This window comes from Micropterus salmoides, unplaced genomic scaffold (assembly GCF_014851395.1).
Source record: "Micropterus salmoides isolate LMB-PRFRI ecotype aquatic unplaced genomic scaffold, ASM1485139v1 Ms_hic_scaffold_7, whole genome shotgun sequence".
NCBI classification, from domain to species: domain Eukaryota; kingdom Metazoa; phylum Chordata; class Actinopteri; order Centrarchiformes; family Centrarchidae; genus Micropterus; species Micropterus salmoides.
In genome coordinates this window covers 19,165,914-19,189,809 of record NW_024044459.1, presented here as the reverse complement: position 1 = coordinate 19,189,809, position 23,896 = coordinate 19,165,914, and the positions used below count along the sequence as shown (strand labels likewise).

Sequence of the window (23,896 nt, the reverse complement as noted above, 5' to 3'; positions counted from 1 at the left end):
TGCTGGTTGTCTTAGTGCACTAACTTAATGTTGCTGCTTCAGTGGTGCTGACACTATTTTCTCCAAGTAGGAGACCGGTTGTAACACTTTTTGCTTCAGCTGAAGGTTTCAGTTAGAGTTCTCAAACATTTATACAAAGTACCCACATTTGTTTACTACAAATGGCAACAATTTAATATCGCAAACCTCGTGAGTTGATGTCAAATGCATAATGTTCCTTTGTTACAACCTACCCCACTGGTATGTCGTAATAATAAGACAAAAGAAGTAAAAACAGATGCAACATTATATATATGCTTGAAAAACTGGCCCAGAGACTGCAAAGGACACTCTGTATAAATATTAAAATCAAGAAAGTCCCCTGTTGCGGTGTGTTACAACCCACCCCTGTCAGTCATTGTTTAGCTAGCTGTATTAGCATAGTTGTTTGAAATTAGCAGGGGAAAACTGTGTCACATGTTGCCTAAGAAACTACATTTTAATCTAATATAAGTCATACAATTTTATCTTCTTGTTGAAGATCGTAGGCCTATAGATACTAAACAAAATATAGTCTTGGTCAAAAAATGTACTTTCTTACCTCATAATAATTTTTTTTTCTCTGTATATTCTGAATGTGCCTGTTTCCAGCCTTGACAACCACCATACTAAAATGATCTCATGACTCCTACCTTATCTCTAATTGATGGTATTGGTGTTGCTACCACTCTCCCCAGTTACAACCATACCCGGTCTCCCCTAGTAGTAGTTGCATTTTAGTCTGGTCAGAGAGCGAATCAAAATCTGTACCTTTTTGTTGAGAACTTTGTTCTGACTGTGGAGAGAGCTGTCACTCTCTCAATTTTTTAGTTCAATTGAATTTTGCTTTATTGGCGTGAATGTCAAAAAACAATATTGCCAAAGCTTAAAAGATAATACAAAGGAACAATTCATTTCATGCAGTTCATTAAATAAATAAAATACAAAATCTCTCTCTCTCTTTCTGTCTCTTTGCACAGTTGCTGTTAGTTTTGGCTGTTTCATCACACAGGCATGCCGCCCTTTAGAGAGGTCTCAAGGTTATTCGTTTTATGACGTGAACTGTTGTGTTTGCTGTGATAAAATAACTTAATTACATCCCCACTAGCTTGTAATAATGTCTGTGCAATCAGTGGATGACAGTCGCCCCTGCTCCTCCCAGAGCCTGAACAGGACGCTTGACAAGTTCACTTTGACTAACTTGAACAAAAACATGTCAATAACAAGAACCTGGAGAACTTTTCCCTAATAACAAAAACAAAACTGCTGCTATTAAATGTGCCCTATTTGAGCATATTAACGTGTGTTTTGCCAAAGAGGTGCCCAGTGTAATCAAGTGTATATGATTCACTTTTGCAAACAAAATAGAGAATTAAAGGATGACAGGTTTAAAACAGGTAATATTGTTTTGTAAATTAGCAAGTGCTCCATCCCCTAGGCCACACCTATTTTAGACACGTTGGCATGTTATTCTTGATGGTATTTTGCGTGATACCTCACTAGTTCAGCTTACTTGAACACTTTTTTGTAAATGAAACAGAGCCATCAGTATTGTCATTATGTAAACCTGTACTTTTTACATACAGAGCGGGATCTTACTTCCTCTTATTCCAAGACAATCCTGATTATCACAAAAAAGTTATTTCTCTTGGTGACTTGGTATCATACTGGCACAGGCTGCTCATCTTTCTTGGCCTGGCCTTTGGTGGAACTTTGGCTAAAAACATGACACAGATTGTAAATCATTACAACAAGGCTGTGAGACATTTTCTCACCAGTTATGTACAATATCTTTCTTACTTGCAGTGCCACTTTGTGTACATTATTAGCTTAACCACTAAGAATTAGTTGAATTTAATCAATGCCTATTAATGATGATCATATCTTGTTCAATTCTTCTACAAGGAACAGTAGAGTTAGTGTGTGAGAGGCACATAAATATATACATTAAATGCTCCATTTAGACTCAAAATTGTTATCATAAATTGATTGGTATTGTACATATATTGATTGTGTATGTATTTATATATAAATGTAAAATGTTACTGATTCTACTGTTATTGTATTTTGTTCTTTTATGTGCGTCTGTGCTGTTGTGCCAACCAGAATTTCTCCTACGGGGAAATAAAAAAGGTATATCTTAAATTAAAAGCAACTTTTTAATGTTAGCTATAATATTTGAATACAATAAACATTTGTTTTTTTTTACTGGTAGAGTGAGAACTACTCCCGGCATCATCCCTACCACCTCCATCCATGCTCACTATCACCATTTATTTATAATTTCCTAATTGTGTTGCAGACATGGTGAAAAGTGCTGTGATTAGGTACCAATCAGTCAGTTCTGAAGTAAATATTTACAGAATTTGTTATTAAAGACTCATAAAAAGATAGTGGCATTCACAAAGTTAACATAAATAGACATATTTATGAAGTATCGTAAATAAGATCTAAGGAGTACTAACAGTGGTGAAAACAGGGTTAATATTATCCTGCTTTCTGATTGGTCACTCCAGAGACTGCCCCTCGTAATTGCGGAAGTTAAACTTGCAGAAGTTCACCCTGCTGTGTCTGAAAAGCTTAGTTGCTCGTGTTGCGGACGCTGTGCTGCTAGTGTCAGGAAACTAGAATAATATCTCAGTTTCTGTCATGTCTTTGTCATTCGAGGGGAGGGTCGTGCTTGTCACTGGGGCCGGAGGAGGTAAAGTCGCCGTGCAAAACACTACTGAACGCTAGCTAGGCTGTCATCGTTGCTCATTCTAATGAATACGCTTAAATCTGTTTTGTAACGTTAGCTCTGAATGCTAACCTGCTAGTTGTGGAGATAAGTATGTGAGCCAAGTGGTTAAAACCGCTCGTGCACGGGTCTTTCTGTTGTATAAGCTGCCCAGCACTTCACCTCGGTGCCTTGCTGATCTGCTAACACTGGCGAAACAGCTGCAAGTCTCAACGTCGTTAAAGTAAACTGTCTTTTACCACCATGTCCTGATGAACATTCTTGCAACAATTAAACCCCATTTGTGGATCTTACTATAAAACGTGAACTTGATTTGACTAACAACAGACTTATCAGCCTTTTCATATGAATAACACTGGGAGCAAAGTACATCTAACGCAATAATAAGTGTGTGAAAGGGCACATGCAAGAACAGTGGTTGTTGTTGGATGTGTTTTATTCTTTAGATGTATCCTTTGTTATTTTACTCATCTGTCTTTCTTTCCGCAGGCCTTGGCAGGGACTATGCACTGGCTTTTGCTGAAAGAGGCGCCTCAGTTGTAGGTAACAAACAAACAAACTTCATTTTAAGCCCCTCATACCTAATTTCTTTACAACATGTATGGTGTATACACTGTGGTTAGTGGCACCAGGCCTTTATCTTATGTAGTCAAAGAAATGCCTGTTAAAGTTGAGCCTTTATAACCTGAATTGACGTTTTTGTTTTCCATGGAGAGACCGTGGTGTGCATGTTGACATTTGGATCAACATTTTTACCTTACATTCCTATAGCAACATGTATAAGCACCAGCAGTGATCTTTAATTTATCTGACATGAGAGCATACTGTGATAACCTGCATGGCTCACTGTTAGAGATGACAGTGGGTTTAGAGGTGTCCTGGTTTTGACTGAAGTAGGGGTGCACCGATCCCATACACTGGATTGGTTTTGGCACAGATACATCTTATTAAGTGGATTGGGTGTCAGCTGTGCCACGACTGATCCACAGATAACACAGATAATTATGTCATTATGAAATAACGTTATTTCTCCTGTCCATTCAGCCACAGTGGGCGGCAGACTTTTTAGTGTCACAGCACAGTGAAAAGTGTCACTTAAATACAAACAACAAACAATAGACAATTTTATTTCCCCCAGTGAGTTATAAAGATCTTAAACCTGGTGCGGGGAGAAAATAGCATTATTATAAAATTGGTATTGAAATCATTATTGGGAGAGAAAAGGCTGAATCGGTGCATCTGATGATTTAGGAAATAAGTTATACCTCCTACCAGAATGAGGCATGTCCTAAAGAAAGAGCGCGTTGCATTTACTGTCACAGTAATGCTGTCACTTTTTAGGACTCCACAGTTGCAGATGTCGGCATAAACGTCCCAAAATAATAACTCTCCCTGCTACCTAGACCGAGCTTGCCCTTGAACTCTGACAAAGAATCTGCTTAGCTCCACTCTTCCCCTAACCTAATCAGTTGTGGAGAATTGCAGAACTCACCCTATTATTGCTAATCTTTTTCTTCTTGTTGCAATAAAGTGAATGACCTTGGGGCAGACATTAAAGGGGGCGGAAAGAGTTCTGCAGCTGCTGATAAGGTGGTGGAGGAGATAAGAGCCAAAGGAGGCAAGGCTGTGGCGAACTATGGTGAGAAGTTTGGACTAACCTTCTTGTCTTAAGTGGTCCCCTCTTTTATTATTTTTAAAAATTTTTTGTAAACTCACATTTCATTATCTCAATCTGTTTTTTTTCTCTCTCTTGCATAGCTCGTTGTATTCAATTTTTCAATTTTTAAACTCAAAAAATTCTGTCAGACTGACCAGCTCACTGATAAAGCTGTTGGCGAGTATTGAAGACAAATGTATCGCCTATGTGCATCTTGCATATCTAATCAAAGAAACTTTGTTTTAAAGAACAAAACATGACAACACTGTGACCAATGTGTTTCATAGGTAGTTTTGAACACGGCAGATTGGTTTGTGGATGTAATACAAAGATATAATTTACCAGAACGTTTGGCACACTTTCTGTCTGGTTTATAGCAAACTTCAATGCCTAGTAATCGGTATCATTGTTCGAAAAGGTAACTTGCCATTTATTATTACACAACATGCTGCACACGTGAGGGAGGCTTGCAACTTTTGATAGTACATAACAAAATGTTATTTGACCTACCTGTTATGTCATTGTAACATTAATTCTGCACATTATTTTAAACTCTAAACCTAAATACAACCAGAAAAAATGTATCCAAGAATCAAATCTACAGTATAACTGATGCTAAAATACACATGGATATACTCTTACTATACAAAAAATATAAAATAATGTCTTCTGTCATGCATGCACAGATTCTGTAGAAGATGGAGAAAAATTGATCAAAACAGCACTGGATGCATTTGGAAGAATAGGTGAGTATTGTATTTGTATGGTAATACTGTGGCCATCATTGTTAGTAATGCCATTACTGCTATTTGATGTAATTATTGAACTAAATCTGGTAAAATATCTTTTTGTCCAGATGTTGTCGTAAACAATGCCGGGTAAGTCATTTCACAAAAATTATCACACTTTTTGCTCTTTTTAGAGAGGCTGTTTGATTGCAATAGTATGGGCTATACTCATGTTGAAGAGAACCTTAAGTTTTGTCACAAAACACTAATTCCTCCCTTTCTTTGCCAAGGATACTTCGTGACCGGTCATTTGCCAGGACGAGTGATTTGGACTGGGGTAATTAAATTATTTCAGATTTTTCACTTCACTCTCTTTAACTCCTGCTGTGCATGGGGTCATCTCATGTCATAACATTATTTCCTTTCGCTTGGCTCACCTCATAATCCAGCAGCTCTTGAACTGTGGGGCTTGGCCCACTGGGGGACTAATTTATTTAGGGAAATAAAATAAAAAAGAGTTGTTTCTTTTATTTCAGTAAACTTCAACTTGGCTTTTTTTGCTTTTGTTACACTCTTAATATTGTTAATGATAAGAATTAAATCGGAGTATGGTGGTGGGGTGGAAATGTCTTTTTTCAGCCTGTGATGATGGGGGTCATGACACAGTGAGAATCACTGTCATAATCAAACTGTGCCACCATGCTATAAGTAAAGCAATACTTGTTAACTTGTTATTTTTTTTTATCTCCATGTCTGTAAAAACAGATTGCATGTGTGAACGTTTACTGTAAGCTGGATCAGATCCACAATGCTATCAATGTGAAATAACAGAAGTGTATAATGTAATGTGTCATTCCTCCTCCTCTCCATTTCAGACCTTATTCAAAGAGTTCACTTGAGAGGCTCCTTCTTGGTGACGCGAGCTGCCTGGAACCACATGAAAAACCAAAAGTTTGGCAGGTGAGGAGCCCAGTTAGTAACTGTAAGCGAGGTGCCTAAAACAGTGCAGTCCTCCTATTGCGTGAGTAGGATTTTCTTTTATTTTTGATACACCAAAGTTACAGTATCCTCTGCAGACCATTGCTGGACTGTAATCATGAAGATATGAGTAGGACGTAAAATGTCACGCGATAAGCCCGGATTCAGATGTCAGCTAAAGACCAATACTCACCAGTACTCAAAATCTTTTTTGTGTCCCACTTTTAAGTGGCCTATAGGATATGCACTTGATGTAATTGGTAGATAAAGCATGTCTGCCATCACATTATTATACACATATTCTGACACTAACTTAAGGGACTTGATACCCCTTAATATATCTAGCTCCATTGGTTTCATGGTGTGCAATGAAAAAATCTGCATACTAATAATAGTAATAACTAGAACTGCAAGCAGTTGTAAGAGGGATCCAAGCCTCCCGGCGCAAGCCGCCTCCCCTGGGCCCCCCGGAGGGCGCGCGAGTCAGCCCGGGCCCGCCATCCATGATTTATAGTTATAAATGAAAGGGGTTGCGGAGATGTGAAATGAATGTATGTCTATGGGAGTGTTATGTGAATTCTACTTAATAGCGCCACCTAGAGGCAGATTGACGCTAAATTTCACACAACCCCTCGGGAGGGCGTGCCAGATAAGGTCCCCGAGTTTGGTGTAGATTGGACATTGCAAACGTAAGATCTGACATGACACTCTGTTTTTAGTGTTTGCGCAAACATTTGTTAGCTTGGTTTTTTTATCGGATCAAAATTCCTTCTACAAACTTTTATCTGCTCGGTCCAGAGATGGTCCGTGCAAAGTATGGTGCCGATCGGACTTGCGGCTTCGGAGGAGTTAATTTAAAATAGGATTTCCAGTTTTTACAATTTAGTGAAATCAAACGTCATCGCACAGAGACGTGTGTTATACCATCGGAATCGTCAGCATCCCCCAAACACGTAGACATGAGGGTTATGAATGTGCGATATAGTGGCGCGTAGTTATGAGCCAAAATGTGCGCTGGTTTAAAATCCCATTGGATTTTCCAACGGTTTTGAGCTTCGATTGTAGCGCCACCTTTAGGCCGAATTGCACCAAATTTTTAGGTGTCAAAGGGGCCCAACAAATGACCCAGATTTGGTTTGAATCGGACTTGTGGTTATGGAGATATAAAATTAATGTATGTCAATGGGATTTTTTTGAATAGCGCCAAGTTTTGCACAGCCCCTCGGGGGTATGGGACATAAGGTCCTCAAGTTCTTGATTGGCCATTCCCAACCTAAGATCTGACATCACTTCTTGTTTATAGCATTTTCCGCAAACATTTGTTAGCATATAATTGTAACAATTTTTGTTGTCAAAATTTCCTGTACAAACTTTCATCAGCTTGGTGCAGAGATTATCTGTGCCAAGTTTGGTGTCGATCGGAGTTGCGGCTTCGGAGCAGTTAATTAAAATAGGTTTTTCAGTTTTCGTGATGTAGCTAAAAAAAAGTCTAGGCTGAAATGGCCGTGGCCTATACCACGAGATTCAGCTCGATCCCCCGAACGCGTGGATATAAGGTTTTCCATATGTGCCCTTGTATGTGTGAGTTGTAAGCCCAAACGCAAAAGAAATTTGTTATAGCACCCCGTAGAGGTAGAAGTGTGCGGATTTTTGCGCCTTAGGTACTCTTGGGGCTGTGAACCTACCCTGTGAGTTTCGCGTCTGTAGCACTTACCATCTAGGCTGCAGTATGAGTTTTAGTGGCAGATTAATAAAAAAAAAAAACGATTCCAATAGGGTTCCACTGGTACTGGGCATCGCGGGTTCCCATCCCACTCGGCATTGGACCCCTAATAAAAGCCCAAGACAGCAAATCACCAAAGAATGAGGTATTAGTTATTGTGGTTATGCTGCACTGTAGGTTAATCTTAACAATTTGAGCACTATTGACAAGTGGATGACTCAAGCCCTGAAGTTGTACAGTTGAAGGTGTTCTGCCACTTGTCTGAGCTTCTTCACTTCTGGAGAATTCTCTTGAATGAGAAGCGAAACGTTCAGTGGATCATTTATGTTGACTTCAGGCATCATTGACTCAAAAGGACATCCAGTGCAGATCAGGATTTCTTAATATGCCTTCCTCAGATAAGACATTTTGTACACAGGAGCAACTAATACCATTAATGATGGCTACATTCTGGAAATGAACATCTGTGCTGTTCCTCCCACGACAAGTAAAAATGTATGCTGTGAAAAGGACTCATTGAGGTTTGCATGTTTTGAATTATAATTTGCAGAAGAAGGTCACGCAACCAGCTTTGCTCCAGTGTTACTCCAGGTAGCAGACGTCCTTCACAGGTGCACTCAAGGTGTTCTGCATGAGTTGGGGAATACAGTAGTTAATAAACACTAAAGCTCAGGGACAGCTTATTATTGAGTAGAGTAGGAAACTGCTGCAAATTATGGAGTTGGTTTTATATCAAGATATCTGTGAAGGTTCTCAGTCATCCAGGTCAGGGTTATCCAAGGAAGGTTAAAACTGGACTTGGTTAAAGATACTGGAAGATGTTTGCGGTCATTGTCAAGGTGACGGATACCACTTGGTTTGTTAGTGCTCCTGGCTGTTGTGACGACGGTCGTTGTGGTCGTTGGAGTCACGTGAGGCCAAGTCTGAGCAACCGTTGTTGGCGTTCACACGAGGCCAAATATGAGCGTATTACATCAATGTTTTGATGTGAATTATTCACGTTAATTCTCTCATTTTATATAAAGAGACAAACAGAGTAGTCACAATAATTGCATAATTATGTTGTTGTTTTGCAAATGTCCTAGGCATTTCACGCCTGTTACATTGGGTGTAGAGGAGCAGGTTAAAGGGGCATGTCTAGTGGATTAGACCCATTATAAGGTTCTAGGTCAGACAAGCTAGTTTTCTTCATTCCTGTGTTGAACTAGTTTACTGTTGGGTGTTCTCCAAAGGTGAAGAGAATTCACCATTGGTTCTTTGAGCAGTCCAGCAACTTCATTACATCTGTAGAGGCATATTAAAGGGAACTGTAACCTAAATAGTTTTTTCTCTAAGGATAAAATGATCAGTAGATATTTCCAGTTAACTCTATTAAATACCTCAATATACCTATTTTATTCATCTTTAAATAGTGTGAATGAGGTGTTTCATTTCAGTATTTTTTTTTTTTTCTGTTACCTGAAAATTAAATGTGAAAGGGAGGTTAAAGCCTGTCAACCTGAAGAATTCAAGAGGAAAGCTTGTTTTATGCTATGTATTGTTTTAATCATTACTTTTCGATTTCTTTTGGGTTCTGCAAATAAATCCAACCTCGTGCTGCCCGCAGTAAGATTTGTTTGTGACATCCTCTTGAGAGTAGGGGCGTTTTCTCCTGTGCTTGCTAGAGGAGGGAGGTGACGGAAAGCACCAGGACTTATTGTTTATATTCCATGGCAGGTCAGAGAACGAAATGTGTCTGTGTAATTGTTACATAGACTTTAGCGTAGAAAAGTTATTGATTTGAAAAATATTCTGTCATTGCCATTCCTCTGGTGGTTCCATTGTAGTACACAATGTGAGTGTGCAGTGATATGGATCACTGCTTTCTGATGACCAGCGAGAGGATGTTGTTTAAGATATCTCCTACAGTTAATGCAGCGTTAGTGCTTAAGCTCATTACTTTTGCTTGACTGAAGTGAACTCTGCGTGAAATTGCTAGCAAAATTGTATGAGCAAGACTGTGTCTGCTGTGCAAGTGTGCATTCATTCCTGCATACAGCCTTTGCTCACAGGTGTGTTCACATAAATGTGCGTTGTGCAGTTCTGTATCTGTGATGAACGGGCTAGCGGCACATGACTAGATGCTTACATATGCATAATCCTGTGTGTTTGTGTGCATGAAAAGTGAGTTCCACTGGAGGGTAGGGTGTGCGCTGTCTGTGTCTCTCTGCTATATAGCGATGTTTGTCACTGACTTGTTGCTTCGGGTTATCTGTGGCCAGAATCATCATGACGTCTTCAGCTGCCGGCATCTATGGTAACTTCGGCCAGGCCAACTACAGCGCTGCCAAGCTGGGCATGCTGGGGCTGGCAAACACTTTGGCCATCGAGGGACGCAAGTACAACGTCCATTGTAACACTATTGCTCCGGTTGCTGCGTCACGTCTTACAGAGACCGTCATGCCCCCAGGTAAGCAGAGAGGTTGAACTACATACATAATTGCATGCAATTGGTCTGTATAATGCATACTGTGGTGCTCTGCTAGGTACGGTATGTGGGTGCACTCACACTCCCACATGTACATGGTTTTTTTTGGACAGGCCAAAATAGGCAAATAGATTTTAACCACAGCTGCTGCATAATGTAATGCCCATGTAATGTTGATTTACAAAATTTGAGGCAAGAGCACTCCCGTTTGACATGCAATTTTGTCTAATCTAATATTCAAGAGCTGTGTTTTTTGCGTGATGAAATCATGCACCCTGTAAGTGCTTTAAAAGTTTTAATGTGGAGGCCCTTGATTTAAACAGGCGGTTTGGTCTGGTATGGTCTCCTTATTTTACTCTAGGTGTTAGCTGTGCTTCCAAATATTCAGAAATGTGTATGTGTGTATGCTAATGAAGCATTTATATTTTTCATGTTAAAAATATTTAAGACAGGTGATGCAGCATTGGATAACTACAGTGAACACAATGAGATGTAGCTCACAACAGCTCAAACATTGGAATAATGTATGTTGTGTGTGTGAACATTATATCAAACAAAAATACCAACCTTCAGAAAGACGAGCAGGTATAATAACTACACAATATGAAGCATTAGTTAACTATTAGGAAATACACAGTTATAAATGTTTTATTCTATATCTACACACTATGAAGCATTTGTATTAGCAGCATTAGTACATTTTTAATTCATTTATAAACCATTTTTCTTACGTAAATACACATTAGTAAATCATTTATAAACATAATTATACCTGTAGTATTCTTTATTAAGCTCATCTATAATGTGCTTCATAATTGTATTTTCATACTTTTACATGATCGGTTCACTATTTATAAATGAAGTATTAATTTAATGACAAACCATTTATATATGAGTCGTTAATGGTTCATAAGATCATTTGGGAAGTGTAAGAAAACTATTACATAACTGCCTGTTTTTTGATACTTTTCTGAGAAACAATATAAACAATCTCAGTATAACTTGTAAATCTACTACTGGCAAAGCCCAAAGGATGCTACTAAGACTACCCGAAAGATACCCAAGCTAACGTTAGAGTAAAATCCTCACCGTTACAGGCCTGCGTAAGCTCATCTAAAGTGAGGACTATCTATAGCTCGTTAAGCATTTACAAATTAAATTTAAAGGCAATAGACAGTATTTCATGATTAATTCAGGTTGTTACAAAGCATTTACTAGCTGTTAAGTACTTTGTGTGAGCGCATCTAAAGTGAGGACCTGACAAAGCATTTACAAATGATATTTTAAAAAAGGAACACAACACAAAGTGATACAGAACATATTATTTATTACAAAATGCCTTTCAGCCATTTACAATCCAACCCATTCTCACTCCAAAGTCGTCACATATGGACCAATAGTTAAGACCCCATGTTGTCACTTTATAACACACTTGGGAGCCACATAGCGTCATAGTTCAACGTACTGGGGGAAGCTCTGTAGCATACTTTTTGAATGCTAACGATAGCTGTAGAATATTTAATACTAGTGTAGGACTTATGCTAACTTACCGACCTAGGTTCTGAGTAGTAGTGTAGTGGAAAGAAATAAACTGTGTGATTAAGGAACAGTGGGCAGGTTTATTACAGTGCCTCTAACACTCTCATAGTGCACCAACCATGTTTGAAACAATCCCCAAAATAAGAAGAGCTCTTTCATAAAAAATTAAATTTTGTGTCCAATGTCTTTCAGTTATTTGTATCTCTACTGGGATAATGAACGTGTGGTAGATCTTTCTTATCTGCCGGTGTCCTGTAATCTGATGTGTTAGTCCTGTTGAATGGGATCTGAAGCAGCTGGCCACACCACGATCCGATCTCATACAGGGTGCATCATCTCTGGGACTCGCTCGCCATCTGCATCTAGCGAAGAGTTGACCTCTAAGCTGTCTCAAAAACCAGTCTGCACATATAGTGCAGAATAAATCACATACATCATCATAGTCAATGTTCTTCAAATAAGATCTTATCCCGTTTGTCAGACCTCAATATCATCAACCTGTTGTCTAGGGATTCTTCTTAAATTTGTTGTACCAAAGATTTATAACTTTATCAGGTAGCATTTTGGCAAGACAGCACTACTGAATTAATTACATTTCTCCATCGTTCAGCATAACATGACATTAAATTACAACCAAAAAATTCTAAACAGTATTATTATAACAGAGTTTACACATTTTAGGCAAGGAAATTACCTTTGACATGTATTATCATAGTACTCATACTCAAGTACTGTAAATAAAAATACTACATGTGCTTACACATGCAAAAAACCTCCAGAGAGTAGTTTGAAACCATGACACAGCAAAATACTGCAAAATAACGGTTCACAACTTCGTGTTGAAACGGTTCAACGTTCTCCGACTGCTTTTAACCTACAGTATATGGTTTTAACCCACCCATTTAAGCTAGTGTTGAGAATTATTGTGAGCCCGCTGTCAGGTGTGAAGAAGTTTTGGAGACTGATGAAGACTTAACATAGCCCGGCCGAGGAGATACAGTGCCAGCATACAACATTTGAACACGTCAAATGCCAACACCAAATCTGAAGGATAACATCTTGTGGTCCCTTTATATATTTCTGTCTTCCCGCTAGTGCCTGTAGGTTTCTCTATTAGGTCACCTTCACCTAAAACAAATATCTATCAGATGTTTAGATTCCAATGCTTTGTCATATTGGAATCTCTCACTATCCAAGAGTTGTATTCGAATCTGTGGAGCCAGTTAGTTCTTGTAAACATTCTTGATGGTTTAACCTTGTAAGATTCCCAGAGAACACTGAGATCTGCTAGCCTGACGTCTTGAGCTACTGTCTCTAGCTAATCAGTCTATTGTTGTCGTCTTGATGAGGACAAGTATGTGTGAGAAATACCTAAAGCTATAATGTCAAACACTTATGGGGTCAGCTATATTACTCTAAGCTAGGTAGACTCTGTCACTACATAAACGAAGGTTGGTGCACATATATCACAGTGTTGAAGAAATCATGCAGCCCTCACTTAGAGACCTCATTCATAAACTGTAAACCTTTTTTATTCACCTCGTTTGTTCTGGTTGCCGTTTACATTCCAACTCAGGCGTGTGTTAGTAAGGCATTACTACACCTGGCTGACCAGATAACTAAGATGGAGAAAAAACATCCAGACTCTCTGCTCATTGTTCTCTGAGACTTCAACAGAGCAAACCTCAGCCATGAACTTCCAAAGTACAGACAGCATATTAAGTGTCCCTTGTGGGACACTAACACACTTGACCACTGCTACACTACATTAAAGGACGCCTATCGCTGTGTTCCCCGTGCAGCCTTGGAACTCTCTGATCACTGTCTGGTTCATCTTATCCTGACACACAGGCAGAAACTGAAATCTGCTAAACCTGTTAAGACTGTGAAAAGATGGACCAACGAGTCAAAGCTGGATTTACAGGCCTGCTTTGACTGCACTGACTGGAGTATTTTTGAGGCTGCAGCCACTGACCTGGACGAACTAACTGACACTGTGACATCTTACATCAGTTTTTGTGAGGACATGTGTGTGTGTGCCGACTAAAACCTTCCGCACATACAACAACCAAAAACCCTGGTTCACAGCGAAACTCAGGCAGCTTTGTCAGACCAAAGAGGAGGCCTTCAGAAGTGGGAACAGAGTCCTGTACAACCAGGCCAGGAACACACTGACTGAAGAGATCAAAGCAGCAAAGAGGAGCTACGCTGAAAAGCTAGAAAACTGCTTCACAGCCAGCAACCCTGCGTCAGTGTGGAGAGGCCTGCAGACACTCTCAAACTACAGGAGACCATCCCCCAACACTGCTGGTACTCAACAACTGGCTGACGAGCTGAATGGATTTTACTGTAGGTATGAGAAGCCCACAGTCACACCTCTCCCCTACTCCAACACCATCTTCAAACAGTCACCTTCCCCTACTGCCACGCTGTCACGCCCCTTCTCTGACCCCCTCACCTGCACTCAGGATCTGTGAAGAGGATGTGCACCAGCTCTTTCAGAGACAGAAGATCAGGAAGGCTCCTGGCCCAGACGGTGTCTCCATCCTGCCTGAAAATCTGTGCAGAGCAGCTGGCCCCCATCTTCACACAGATCACCGGAGCTGTGTGAATTTCCCTCCTGCTTCAAACGCTCCACTATCATCCTGGTCCCCAAAAACCCTCCATCTCTGGATTAAATGACTACAGGCCTGTTGCCCTGACATCTGTGGTCATGAAGTCCTTTGAAAGACTGGTGTTGGACTGGTCAGTGGATAATGCAGTCAACCTGGGACCGCATTACATCCTGCAACACCTCGACTCTCCAGGGACATATGCAAAGATCCTGTTCGTGGACTTCAGCTCGGTGTTCAACACCATCATTCCAGACATCCTCCGCACCAAACTGTGCCAGCCTCCACCTGTCAGTGGATCACAAACTTCCTGACTGATAGGAGTCAGCAGGTGAGACTGGGGAATATCACATCCAGCATCTGGACTATTAGCACTGGCGCCCCCCAGGGGTGTGTGCTCTTCCCCCTGCTCTTCTCTCTCTACACCAATGACTGCACCTCAGAAGAGAAATCTGTCAAACTCCTGAAGTTCACTAACGACAACAGCCTGAACCAGGACGGTGATGAGTTGGCCTACAGACTGGAGGTTGATCAGCTGGCTCTCTGGTGCGGTCAGAACAACCTGGAGCTTAACACACTCAAAACTGGAGATGACCGTGGACTTCAGGAGGAGCCCCCTGACTCTGCCCCCATCGCCATACTCAACAGCCCTGTGTATGCTCTGGGATCCACTATATCCCAGGATGTAAAATGTTAGCCCAACACTGACACCATCATCAAGAAGGCCCAGCAGAGGATGTACTTCCTGCGCCAGCTCAGGAAGCTCAACCTGCCCAAGAAGCTGCTGATCCACTTCTACACAGCCATCATCCAGTCTGTCCTCTGCACCACCAAAAAGGACAAGAGCAGACTACAAAGGACAGTCAGGTCTGCAGAAAAAATCACTGGTGCCAACCTGCCCTCCATTCAGGACTTATACATTTCCAGAGTCAGGAAACGGGCAGGAAACGTCACTGCAGATCCATCTCACCCCGGACACAACTGAGTTCCAGCTTCTCCCCTCTGGTAGGCGCTACACTGTACACCAAAACCAACAGACACAAGAACAGTTTCTTCCCACAAGCCATCACTTTGATAAACAGCTGATTTCTGACTCACAGTGTCAGGAATAACTTCTGTGCAGTAACCCAGTAACTCTGCCTCTACTCAGCCACCTGTTTACTGGTTACCACTTTACTCGTCATTCTCCATTTCAGAGCTGTTCATATTGTCATTTTGTATATTGTGTATATACTGTATACCTACTCCACCTACCTCAAGTACATAACACCTGAGCATAATACTTATTTATTCCAGCATCCTCTGCACTATGCTAATAGAAGTATTGTCTCAGTCTGTCTATATTGTTTTTGTTTAGTGTGTGTGTGTGTGTGTGTGTGTGTGTGCTCTCTATACTGTAGCCTGTGTGTGATTGTATAAGTAAACACAGCGTGAGCAATGTACAATCCTGAGTCAAATTCCTTGTATGTGTGCACATACCTGGCAAATAAAGCTGATTCTGATTTTATTTTGAAAGTCTAACTGGACGTTGCGCATTTATTGTTGATAACTTGACTGCCGAGACGTCCAAAAAAGACGCTAAAGGGGTGTTAACACAGGTCGTTAAAAAGCTGAGACTTAAAAAGCCTAAAGCAGATGATACATGGAGAAACTTTTAGAGCAATGGTGCTGGGCAATGTTGCCGTCAATGGGAATCAGTAAAGATTACTACCGTAATCCCCTTCCCCCACCACCACGCCGCCACTGTCCGTTTAAAACATAGACAGACTTGCCACCAGCAAGATTGCTCAGTCTACATGTCTAAACCATATGCACATGCATGAAGATCTAAATAGTTCATTAATCATTTCCTTAAACTTTCTAAATGATCATATGAACCATAGGCAAACCATAATATTTCATAATACAATCATTAAGCGCATCATTAATGAGCTGGTAGTTATAGATGATCTGTCTCAGGGATACAGTACCGGGCCTGTAACAGTGAGGCTTTTCCACGCCACCAGCGACGTTAGCTGGGGTATCTTTCGGGTAGTCTTGGTAGCATCCTTTGGACCTTTGCCACTAGTAGGTTTACAAGTTATGCTGAGATTGTTTATATTCTTCCTCAGGAAAGTAACAAAATACAGTTATGTAATAGTTTTCTTACGCTTTCCAAATGATCTTATGAACCATTAACAACTCGTATGTAAATGGTTTGTCATTAAAATAATACTTCATTTATAAATGGTGAACCGATCATGTATAAACTATGAAAATAAAATCATTAAGCACATTATAGATGCACTTACTAATGCATGTATAAATGACTTACTAATGTGTATTACGCAAGAACAATGGTTTATAAATGATGAATTCCGTATTTACTAATACTTAACTACACACAATGAACCATTAGTTATTATAAAGTGCTACCGACAAGCAAGTTTGAAAAGATTTTTCCAACCCACCAATCTTTCTATCTGTAAATGTCAGTACCTCATGAGCATATTGTTTATGCTCTGTGGCTGCAGCCTTGTTGACAGAGGTATTAAGTGACAGATTAAAGCAATGGTTTTGTTTCCCTGCTGTGCTGGTCTAGAGAAGCATCTGTCATGCTGCACTGTGCCAACTGTCACAGGATGGCCTCACCTTAGTAAATGACTTGGTTCCATATGCTGCCTTTCACTGACTCAGGCTATTCTGAAAAACAAACAACAAAACTCATCTTGCTAAACATTGGAGTGCAGTGAAACAGAATGCCTGTTCTTGTACCAACACATTTTGTCGGTCGAGGGTTACAGATATTTTCAGCACACACATGGTTGTCTGGCATTAATTTAATGGTTCATACAGGGAATTTAAAGCCCGTGCCATATTTGCTTGACTCCATTCCAACATGTTAAGGAACATATTAGTTCTTCAGGCTCCTTTTTATAAATTTTGTTTTCAGTTTTTCCGAATGTTCATCCAAAAATACCCAGAACTTTTTTAGAAATCACTCAAATCTCCTTTTGACCCTGACCTATGTTCTCATTTATTTAAAAGTTGTTCTGTGTCCTGCTCCACTTACTAGAATGGGTGCATGTTTGGTGCAAAGGGTATTATATAGCAAACATTTCCTTCTGTGAAATGAAGGAACTGTCACTTAACAGATATATTGCCCGGCTTTTGATAAATAAAGTTGAATGAGCATGATTTCAGAGCATGGTTTTTAGATCATATGCGTATTGTGTATTTTAATACTAGTTATATATACATAAAAATATAATTATTTATCAGTATCTGTAATTAGTATTTTCCCACACTTTTTCCCCCACTATATTTCTTTTTGAAAAGATGTGTGTTAGCTTGGTAGCAAGAGGACAAATGCTCTAATAATTCAGACAATGTACATAGTATTTTGAAAGTGAGCACATTAGACAAACACAGCATCCTTTTAATGATACACTAACTACCAAACAGAGACACTGAAGCAGAAGAAACCATTTGCTGTTTAGGACAACTGTATTACAAATGTGTAACAAAAGAATCTCTGCTGTACTGTATTTGTGTATGTTTTGTTTTATTTAGACATTTTGGCGTTTCTGAAGTCTGAGTATGTTGCTCCCATGGTCCTCTGGCTCTGTCATGAACAATGTCAAGAAAATGGAGGACTATTTGAGGTATACAGAAAGAATTTCTTTCTTCCTCTTCAGTAAGAATAGTAAGGAATCTCTTCCACTGCTCTGCCTGTAGCTTTGTGTCTATTTTCCTTCTTTTGTCTTTGAGAACAGTACTGTAACATTACATATTCATTTTCCATAAACGGACAATCTTTATTAATATCCGTGTGTTTGCTCATCTGCTCGTTTCGTCTCCTTTCAGGTTGGTGCAGGTTGGATTGGTAAATGTGAGTACTGTGTTTATTTTTCCCGAGGAAATGTCTGTATGATTCTGTGACTTCCATTAGCCCCTGGTTCACTAGCACTGTCTGTGTGTGACTTTCACTATGCAATGACCTCTTTGTGTGTGTGTGTCTATGTGCGTAGTGCGCTGGGAGCGTTCCCAGGGCTGCATTGTGAGACAGAAGAACCAACCCATGACTCCGGAGGCTGTCAGGGACCAGTGGGACAAAATCTGTGATTTTACTGATGCCACCAAGCCCGCTAGTGTACAAGGTTAGTAATGTACTTGGTTGAATACACGCTCACATACACAATAACCTACAAAAACACGTCACACACACACACACACACACACACACACACACACACACACACACACTCTTTCATAAGAAACGTATAGTAGATGGCATCATGTTCACATTTTGTAGTGATCTGGGAAAATTGAAATCATGTCCTTTTTGTCTTGAATGGCCATTTATTCATTGTGAAAATGACAGTATCTCTTAGAACCACTGACTCCTACTTAGAGTTGAGACCATTCAGGTCTGCTTTCACACTTGTTTGACTCATTCTGTGTTGAGTCAGAGTGAGTCAGATTGCAGATCACTGTGTAGATGCACTGAATCTAATCAAATCTATCAGATACTTGACAATGAAGTAACCATGGTAATGGTACCGCTTGCTCTTGGCCTTGCTCCCTCTGAAACAATTATCTTTCATGTTAAAAATGGACTTTAGCATACAAACACATCATGATAAGAAAGTGTGTGTGTGCATGGTGAAACCCAGAAAGGGGAGTTAAACAGGATACATACAGGTCTTAAATTCAACTTTGTGAACTCTGCAGGAACCCTGTTCAAGAAATGCAGCTAAAAGTTGCTATATATTGTAACTTAAAGTGAAAAACTTCTCCCACTTTTAAGGCTGCATTTAAATGTCAAGGAGCAGGTCAAGCTTTTGTTTCTAGACTTTTTTTAAATAGATTTTTTAGTATTCCAGTGATTCACACTAATTTCAAGAATAATGCCAAATGGAAAGCTAGAACATGGGTTTGTAGATTACATTTTTGTTAAATTGATTTGTTGACAGCTATTTTAGTGTGGCAGTGGGACATTCTTTCAGTGAAGAATTGCAGTTTAGAGTGACAAAAAAACACATGGTCAGTGTAGTCGTCATGTAGTCACACTGTATGACTGAGCTTTTGAGAGAGTGAGGCCCTTCTGAAACTCAGCCACATGAGCCCTTTTTACTATCCACTCATCTGTATTTACAGAGAGTTTGGTAACCTAGAGCGAGGACAAGAGGGTGTTAAAGATGAAGCGAATGAGGCGGAGAAAAGAAGTGAAGGTGATCACAAGGCTGAGTGTGTACAAGCCCAGTGTTGTTCCTGAAAGGTCTCATGCAAACAAGAGGGTGGCAAATGTTGATTATTATTTCTCTCCACCTCCTCTCTCCCTCTCCACTCTCTGAGATGTACATTTGAAGAAAGGGTGGCGGTGTTAACATCAGCTGAATTAGGGTGGCACTCCCACCGGACGCTAGCTGTTCTCATTAGCATGGCTTTGTTGTGCCTCCTCATTTGTAGCTTATTACCGAGACTTGTTGCCTGTGTTCAGTAACTGCCTGCTGCTGAGTGACAACAATTACTGCGGTCTTCCCGGTCTCACTCTGTTTCTTTACCTCCGTCGTATCAGTTGTCTGTCTTTGTTTTTTTTGACTGAATCTGCAAATGCATTCATAGCTTGTTACCTGGGTGGATATATGTACGTTCTATTTTTAGGCAAACTGAGAACACACAGTATGGACTCTAATGTTATGTCATTAGTCATGTTAAGGTTTATTCTTAATGTACATGGCTCTCACATCCTTCCATCCATTTTAAACCTGCTCCTGGATCAGTATGTGTATTTAAATTCTTATTGTGTGTCTATTTAACTTCACTTTGGTCCATTTAACAAAAAATCCAATTACTGCAAAAGTGTAGGATTAAAGTTGGTTATGTGGGTGATGACTCTTCAAGATGGTCCCCATATGTGAAGAAACTGTCACAAATGAGGGACCCTAAACTTTGTGTCGAAGGCAGCAGACAGATGTTGATATAATCATGATTTTATATCAGCTTTTTAATGTTCACAATAAAGAGTTAGATACAGTAATATCCTAAATGGAATAAAATGGTTACCAATCAGTTTCTGACATCAAACCAATGAAACTTAAAAACATAATACTGATGAATGTGATAAATGTACTGGCATAATGGGTGGCACTGATTATGAATTATTTGATGTGCCACCTCATTTTTGTGTGTTTTGATTCCTTTTTCTTCCACTCATCTGTCATCTTTCACCTTTTGTATAGAGTCTCTACAGTCAATTATAAGTGTGCTGTCTGGAGTGGAGTCAGAGGGAGAAGTTGGTGCAAATCCAACAGCAGCGGCAGCCTCACATTCAGCAATCAATCCTGTGAGTAAAGCCGGCCATTGTGCTCTTTTTTTTTTTTTTTCTTTGATAGTAATGTATAGTGTATTTGCAGGTCTTGAAAAAATCTTGAATTGAGAAGTCATTGAATTTAGTTTCCTCAAACAGGCCTTAAAAGTCTTACTGTTTCTCTTACCTGCTGTACACAGTACAGGGGTTGGGAGATGTTATGCACCTATAAACTAGAAGTGGGATTGTTGTAACCGTGGATTGTGAAGTTGTTTATTTCAATACTGCAAGCTTCAGTAGCTTGGAAGCTCATCTTTCATGCAATACCTGACACAAACAGTAGAACGACGGTCATATATAATCATACCAAAGTCCTAAAGCCTCATCTGTATGAATATTGTGTGTATTACTTGTGTGAAATATACCATATGGATACATATATACACAAAACGATGTCAAACACATCCACACATAGGAAGCAAAAACTTGAATGAGTTCTTCTCATTTGGTCCCTCCATCAATCCATTTTCTGCCGCATATCTATCTTATTCCTAATAATGGGCCAAGTCAGATACTGAAAAAAATTAGTAAATATAATTCTAGTCTATATCGACCCTACAGGTTTTCTATCATGCTTTCATATTTTGGCTGGTATGGATGTGAGACAGGTATTAGATTTCATTCATGTGGCATTAAAAAGGCCTTAAAAATCTTAAATTTGACTCTGGAGAAACCCTGATGTGAATACATGACTGGGATACGCAAAGAAATTGTTGGTTACAATGGACATAATTGTATAGACATGAGTATAATTAACCTACACTTGACCCTTTTATACCTACAGTGTCCCCTTTTCCTCTCACTGTATCTTATTTATCACTTCCTCCTTTTGTGCCTTTTCTTTTTTTCCTTCATTATTTTCTGGCTTCTGCTGTTCTTAACCTTATTTTCACCACTGTTACGTCATGTCCATCAAGGTTTTTCTCCACCTCATTTGCTTGAACTCTCATCATTCCTTCTGCTGAGACTGTAGTTGCGACTGTAAAATCTCAGACTGTTTGAAAGATGGCAACTCATGACTCTTTCAATACCACCACACTGTATTTAGTCAGGGGCACGAATAACCTCAGCAAAGCTCCTACAACATACAGAAGTACTATGTAAATATGAAATGGTGATGTACCAGACAAGTGCCAACTTAGATTGTCTTTTAAAATGCGATGTACAAAAGACATGCATTGGGTGCTCCTTCACTTCCCCGTGTTCCCTATCATTGAATCACAGAAAGTGAACTGGTTACAGCTCACACATGGCTGAGTTGCTTAAATAAAACATTGGGCCACAAGAGTAAGTGTATCGCATTAAATAATTATCCACAGAAAAAGCCCCCGTTTTCTGTTCAGCTAGTTGTAGCATGCAATAGTGAGACTACATCAACAGATGAATTGGTATTTGTAATATTACTCAAACAGATGACAGTGGTAAAAGAAACGGCTGATTAACAACATTTAATGAATGAAAGTTTAATGAGGATGAACGCTTTGTTTGTGCAGTGTGGAGTCAGGTGCGACATGTATCTGTTAGCTTGTCAGTATCAGGCAACAATTGTGTGACACTCAGAGCTTGGCTGATGTCAAAATAATGCACAGTGGGGGCGTCCTAGTGGTTATGATGCACAGCATATTACCAAAATGGCCCAGTTTAGTTCAAGTCTATCTACACTGTCTCTCTGTCTGTCAGTAAAAAGGCAAAAATGCTACCCAGTCCACGGAGTCCGTCTGCATCGCGGCTGCCGGAGCTGATCGCAGCCACTCTTGTCAGTGCTTGTGCTCACACCAGAAGTGTCTCTCTGCTCCTCTATGGAGAGAATACGCAGCCATTTTCAAAATAAAATACCCTGTGCAGACCCCTATCTTATATCAACAATAAACACAGATTCCCATGATGCATGGCGGTGAAGGGAGTTTTGTTAAAATTTGCTAATAAGTCTCCTATTTGTTTGAAATACAAAAGTTATATTTTTGTAAGTGTCTGCTTAGAATATAGTGTTTTTTGTTGTTAATTGTCATTCTTGTGGTTTACTGTTAAACCGGGAGTGAAGTTCCTGTTTCATTTGATAAGAACGGCTGCACTGGTTTTTGTCTTCATTGATTGTTACCTGCATGCATTTCTATAGTGCGGCTGTGTCTACAAGCAACTGACATAACATTTTGCGGCCCACGTAGCGGGGCCCCTATCCTACTGGGGCCCTGGGTCAGACGCACCCACACTACCTCTGCTTATGGTCTGGTGTCTCTCATTTTCCTCTTGACAATACACCATAGATTCTCTAAGGGGTTCAGGTCAGGTGAGCTGGCTGGTCAATCAAGCACATTAACACTATGGCCAAACAGTTTCTAGTGGTTTTGGCACTGTGGGTAAAGGAAATCAGCATCTCCACAAAGCTTGTCAGCAGATGGAGGCATGAAGTGCTCTGAACTCTCCTGGTAGACAGCTGCATTGACTCTGGACTTGATAAAACACAGTGGACAAACACCAGCAGTTGACATGGCATGCCAAATCATCATTTACACACTGGAATTCAAGCAGCTTGGATTCTGTGATTCTCCACTCGCCCTCCAGACTCTGGGATCTTGATTTCCAAATGAAATGCAAAATTTACTTTCATCTGAAAAGAGGACTTTGGACCACTGAGCAATGGTCCATTCTTTTTCTCCTTAGCCCAGGTAAGACTCTTCTGATGTTGTTTCTGGTTTAGGAGTGGTTTGACACTAGGAATGCTTGTAGCTCATTTCCTGGACACATCTGTGCCTGGTGGCTCTTGATGCACCGACTCTGAGGCTGGAGTGAAGCTCCCCAAGTTCTTGAATCGGCTTTGTTTGACAATCCTCCCAAGGCTGCGGTCATCCCTGTTGCTTTTCCTACCACACTTTAACATTACTGTCAACTTTCCATGAATATGTTTTGATCCAGCACTCTGTTATCTGCCAGCCCTTTCAGCAATGACCTTCTGTGGCTTGCCCTCCTTGTGGAGGATGTCAATGAACTGTCAAGTGAGTCCTTCCCCATGATTGTGGTTGTGTGTACTGAACCAGGCTGAGAGATTTTCTCAGGTCAACATTTCTTTTATTATTCATTTTTTATT

The 23,896-nt window shown here is 40.1% G+C and overlaps 1 protein-coding gene across 1 annotated transcript in view; it reads left to right on the top strand.

The window, feature by feature from the left end:
* The first annotated feature begins 2,564 nt into the window (after positions 1 to 2,564).
* hsd17b4 (hydroxysteroid (17-beta) dehydrogenase 4) overlaps positions 2,565 to 23,896 on the top strand; it is a 36,052-nt gene continuing 14,720 nt past the window's right edge. Inside the window, exons 1-12 of the mRNA XM_038703500.1 lie at positions 2,565 to 2,719; positions 3,245 to 3,298; positions 4,287 to 4,394; positions 5,099 to 5,158; positions 5,269 to 5,290; positions 5,431 to 5,477; positions 6,016 to 6,100; positions 10,103 to 10,290; positions 18,012 to 18,103; positions 18,306 to 18,330; positions 18,470 to 18,598; positions 20,684 to 20,787. Of these exons, the coding sequence (XP_038559428.1) occupies positions 2,668 to 2,719; positions 3,245 to 3,298; positions 4,287 to 4,394; positions 5,099 to 5,158; positions 5,269 to 5,290; positions 5,431 to 5,477; positions 6,016 to 6,100; positions 10,103 to 10,290; positions 18,012 to 18,103; positions 18,306 to 18,330; positions 18,470 to 18,598; positions 20,684 to 20,787 (966 nt within the window). The 5' untranslated portion in view covers positions 2,565 to 2,667. The remainder of the gene's footprint in view (positions 2,720 to 3,244; positions 3,299 to 4,286; positions 4,395 to 5,098; positions 5,159 to 5,268; positions 5,291 to 5,430; positions 5,478 to 6,015; positions 6,101 to 10,102; positions 10,291 to 18,011; positions 18,104 to 18,305; positions 18,331 to 18,469; positions 18,599 to 20,683; positions 20,788 to 23,896) is intronic.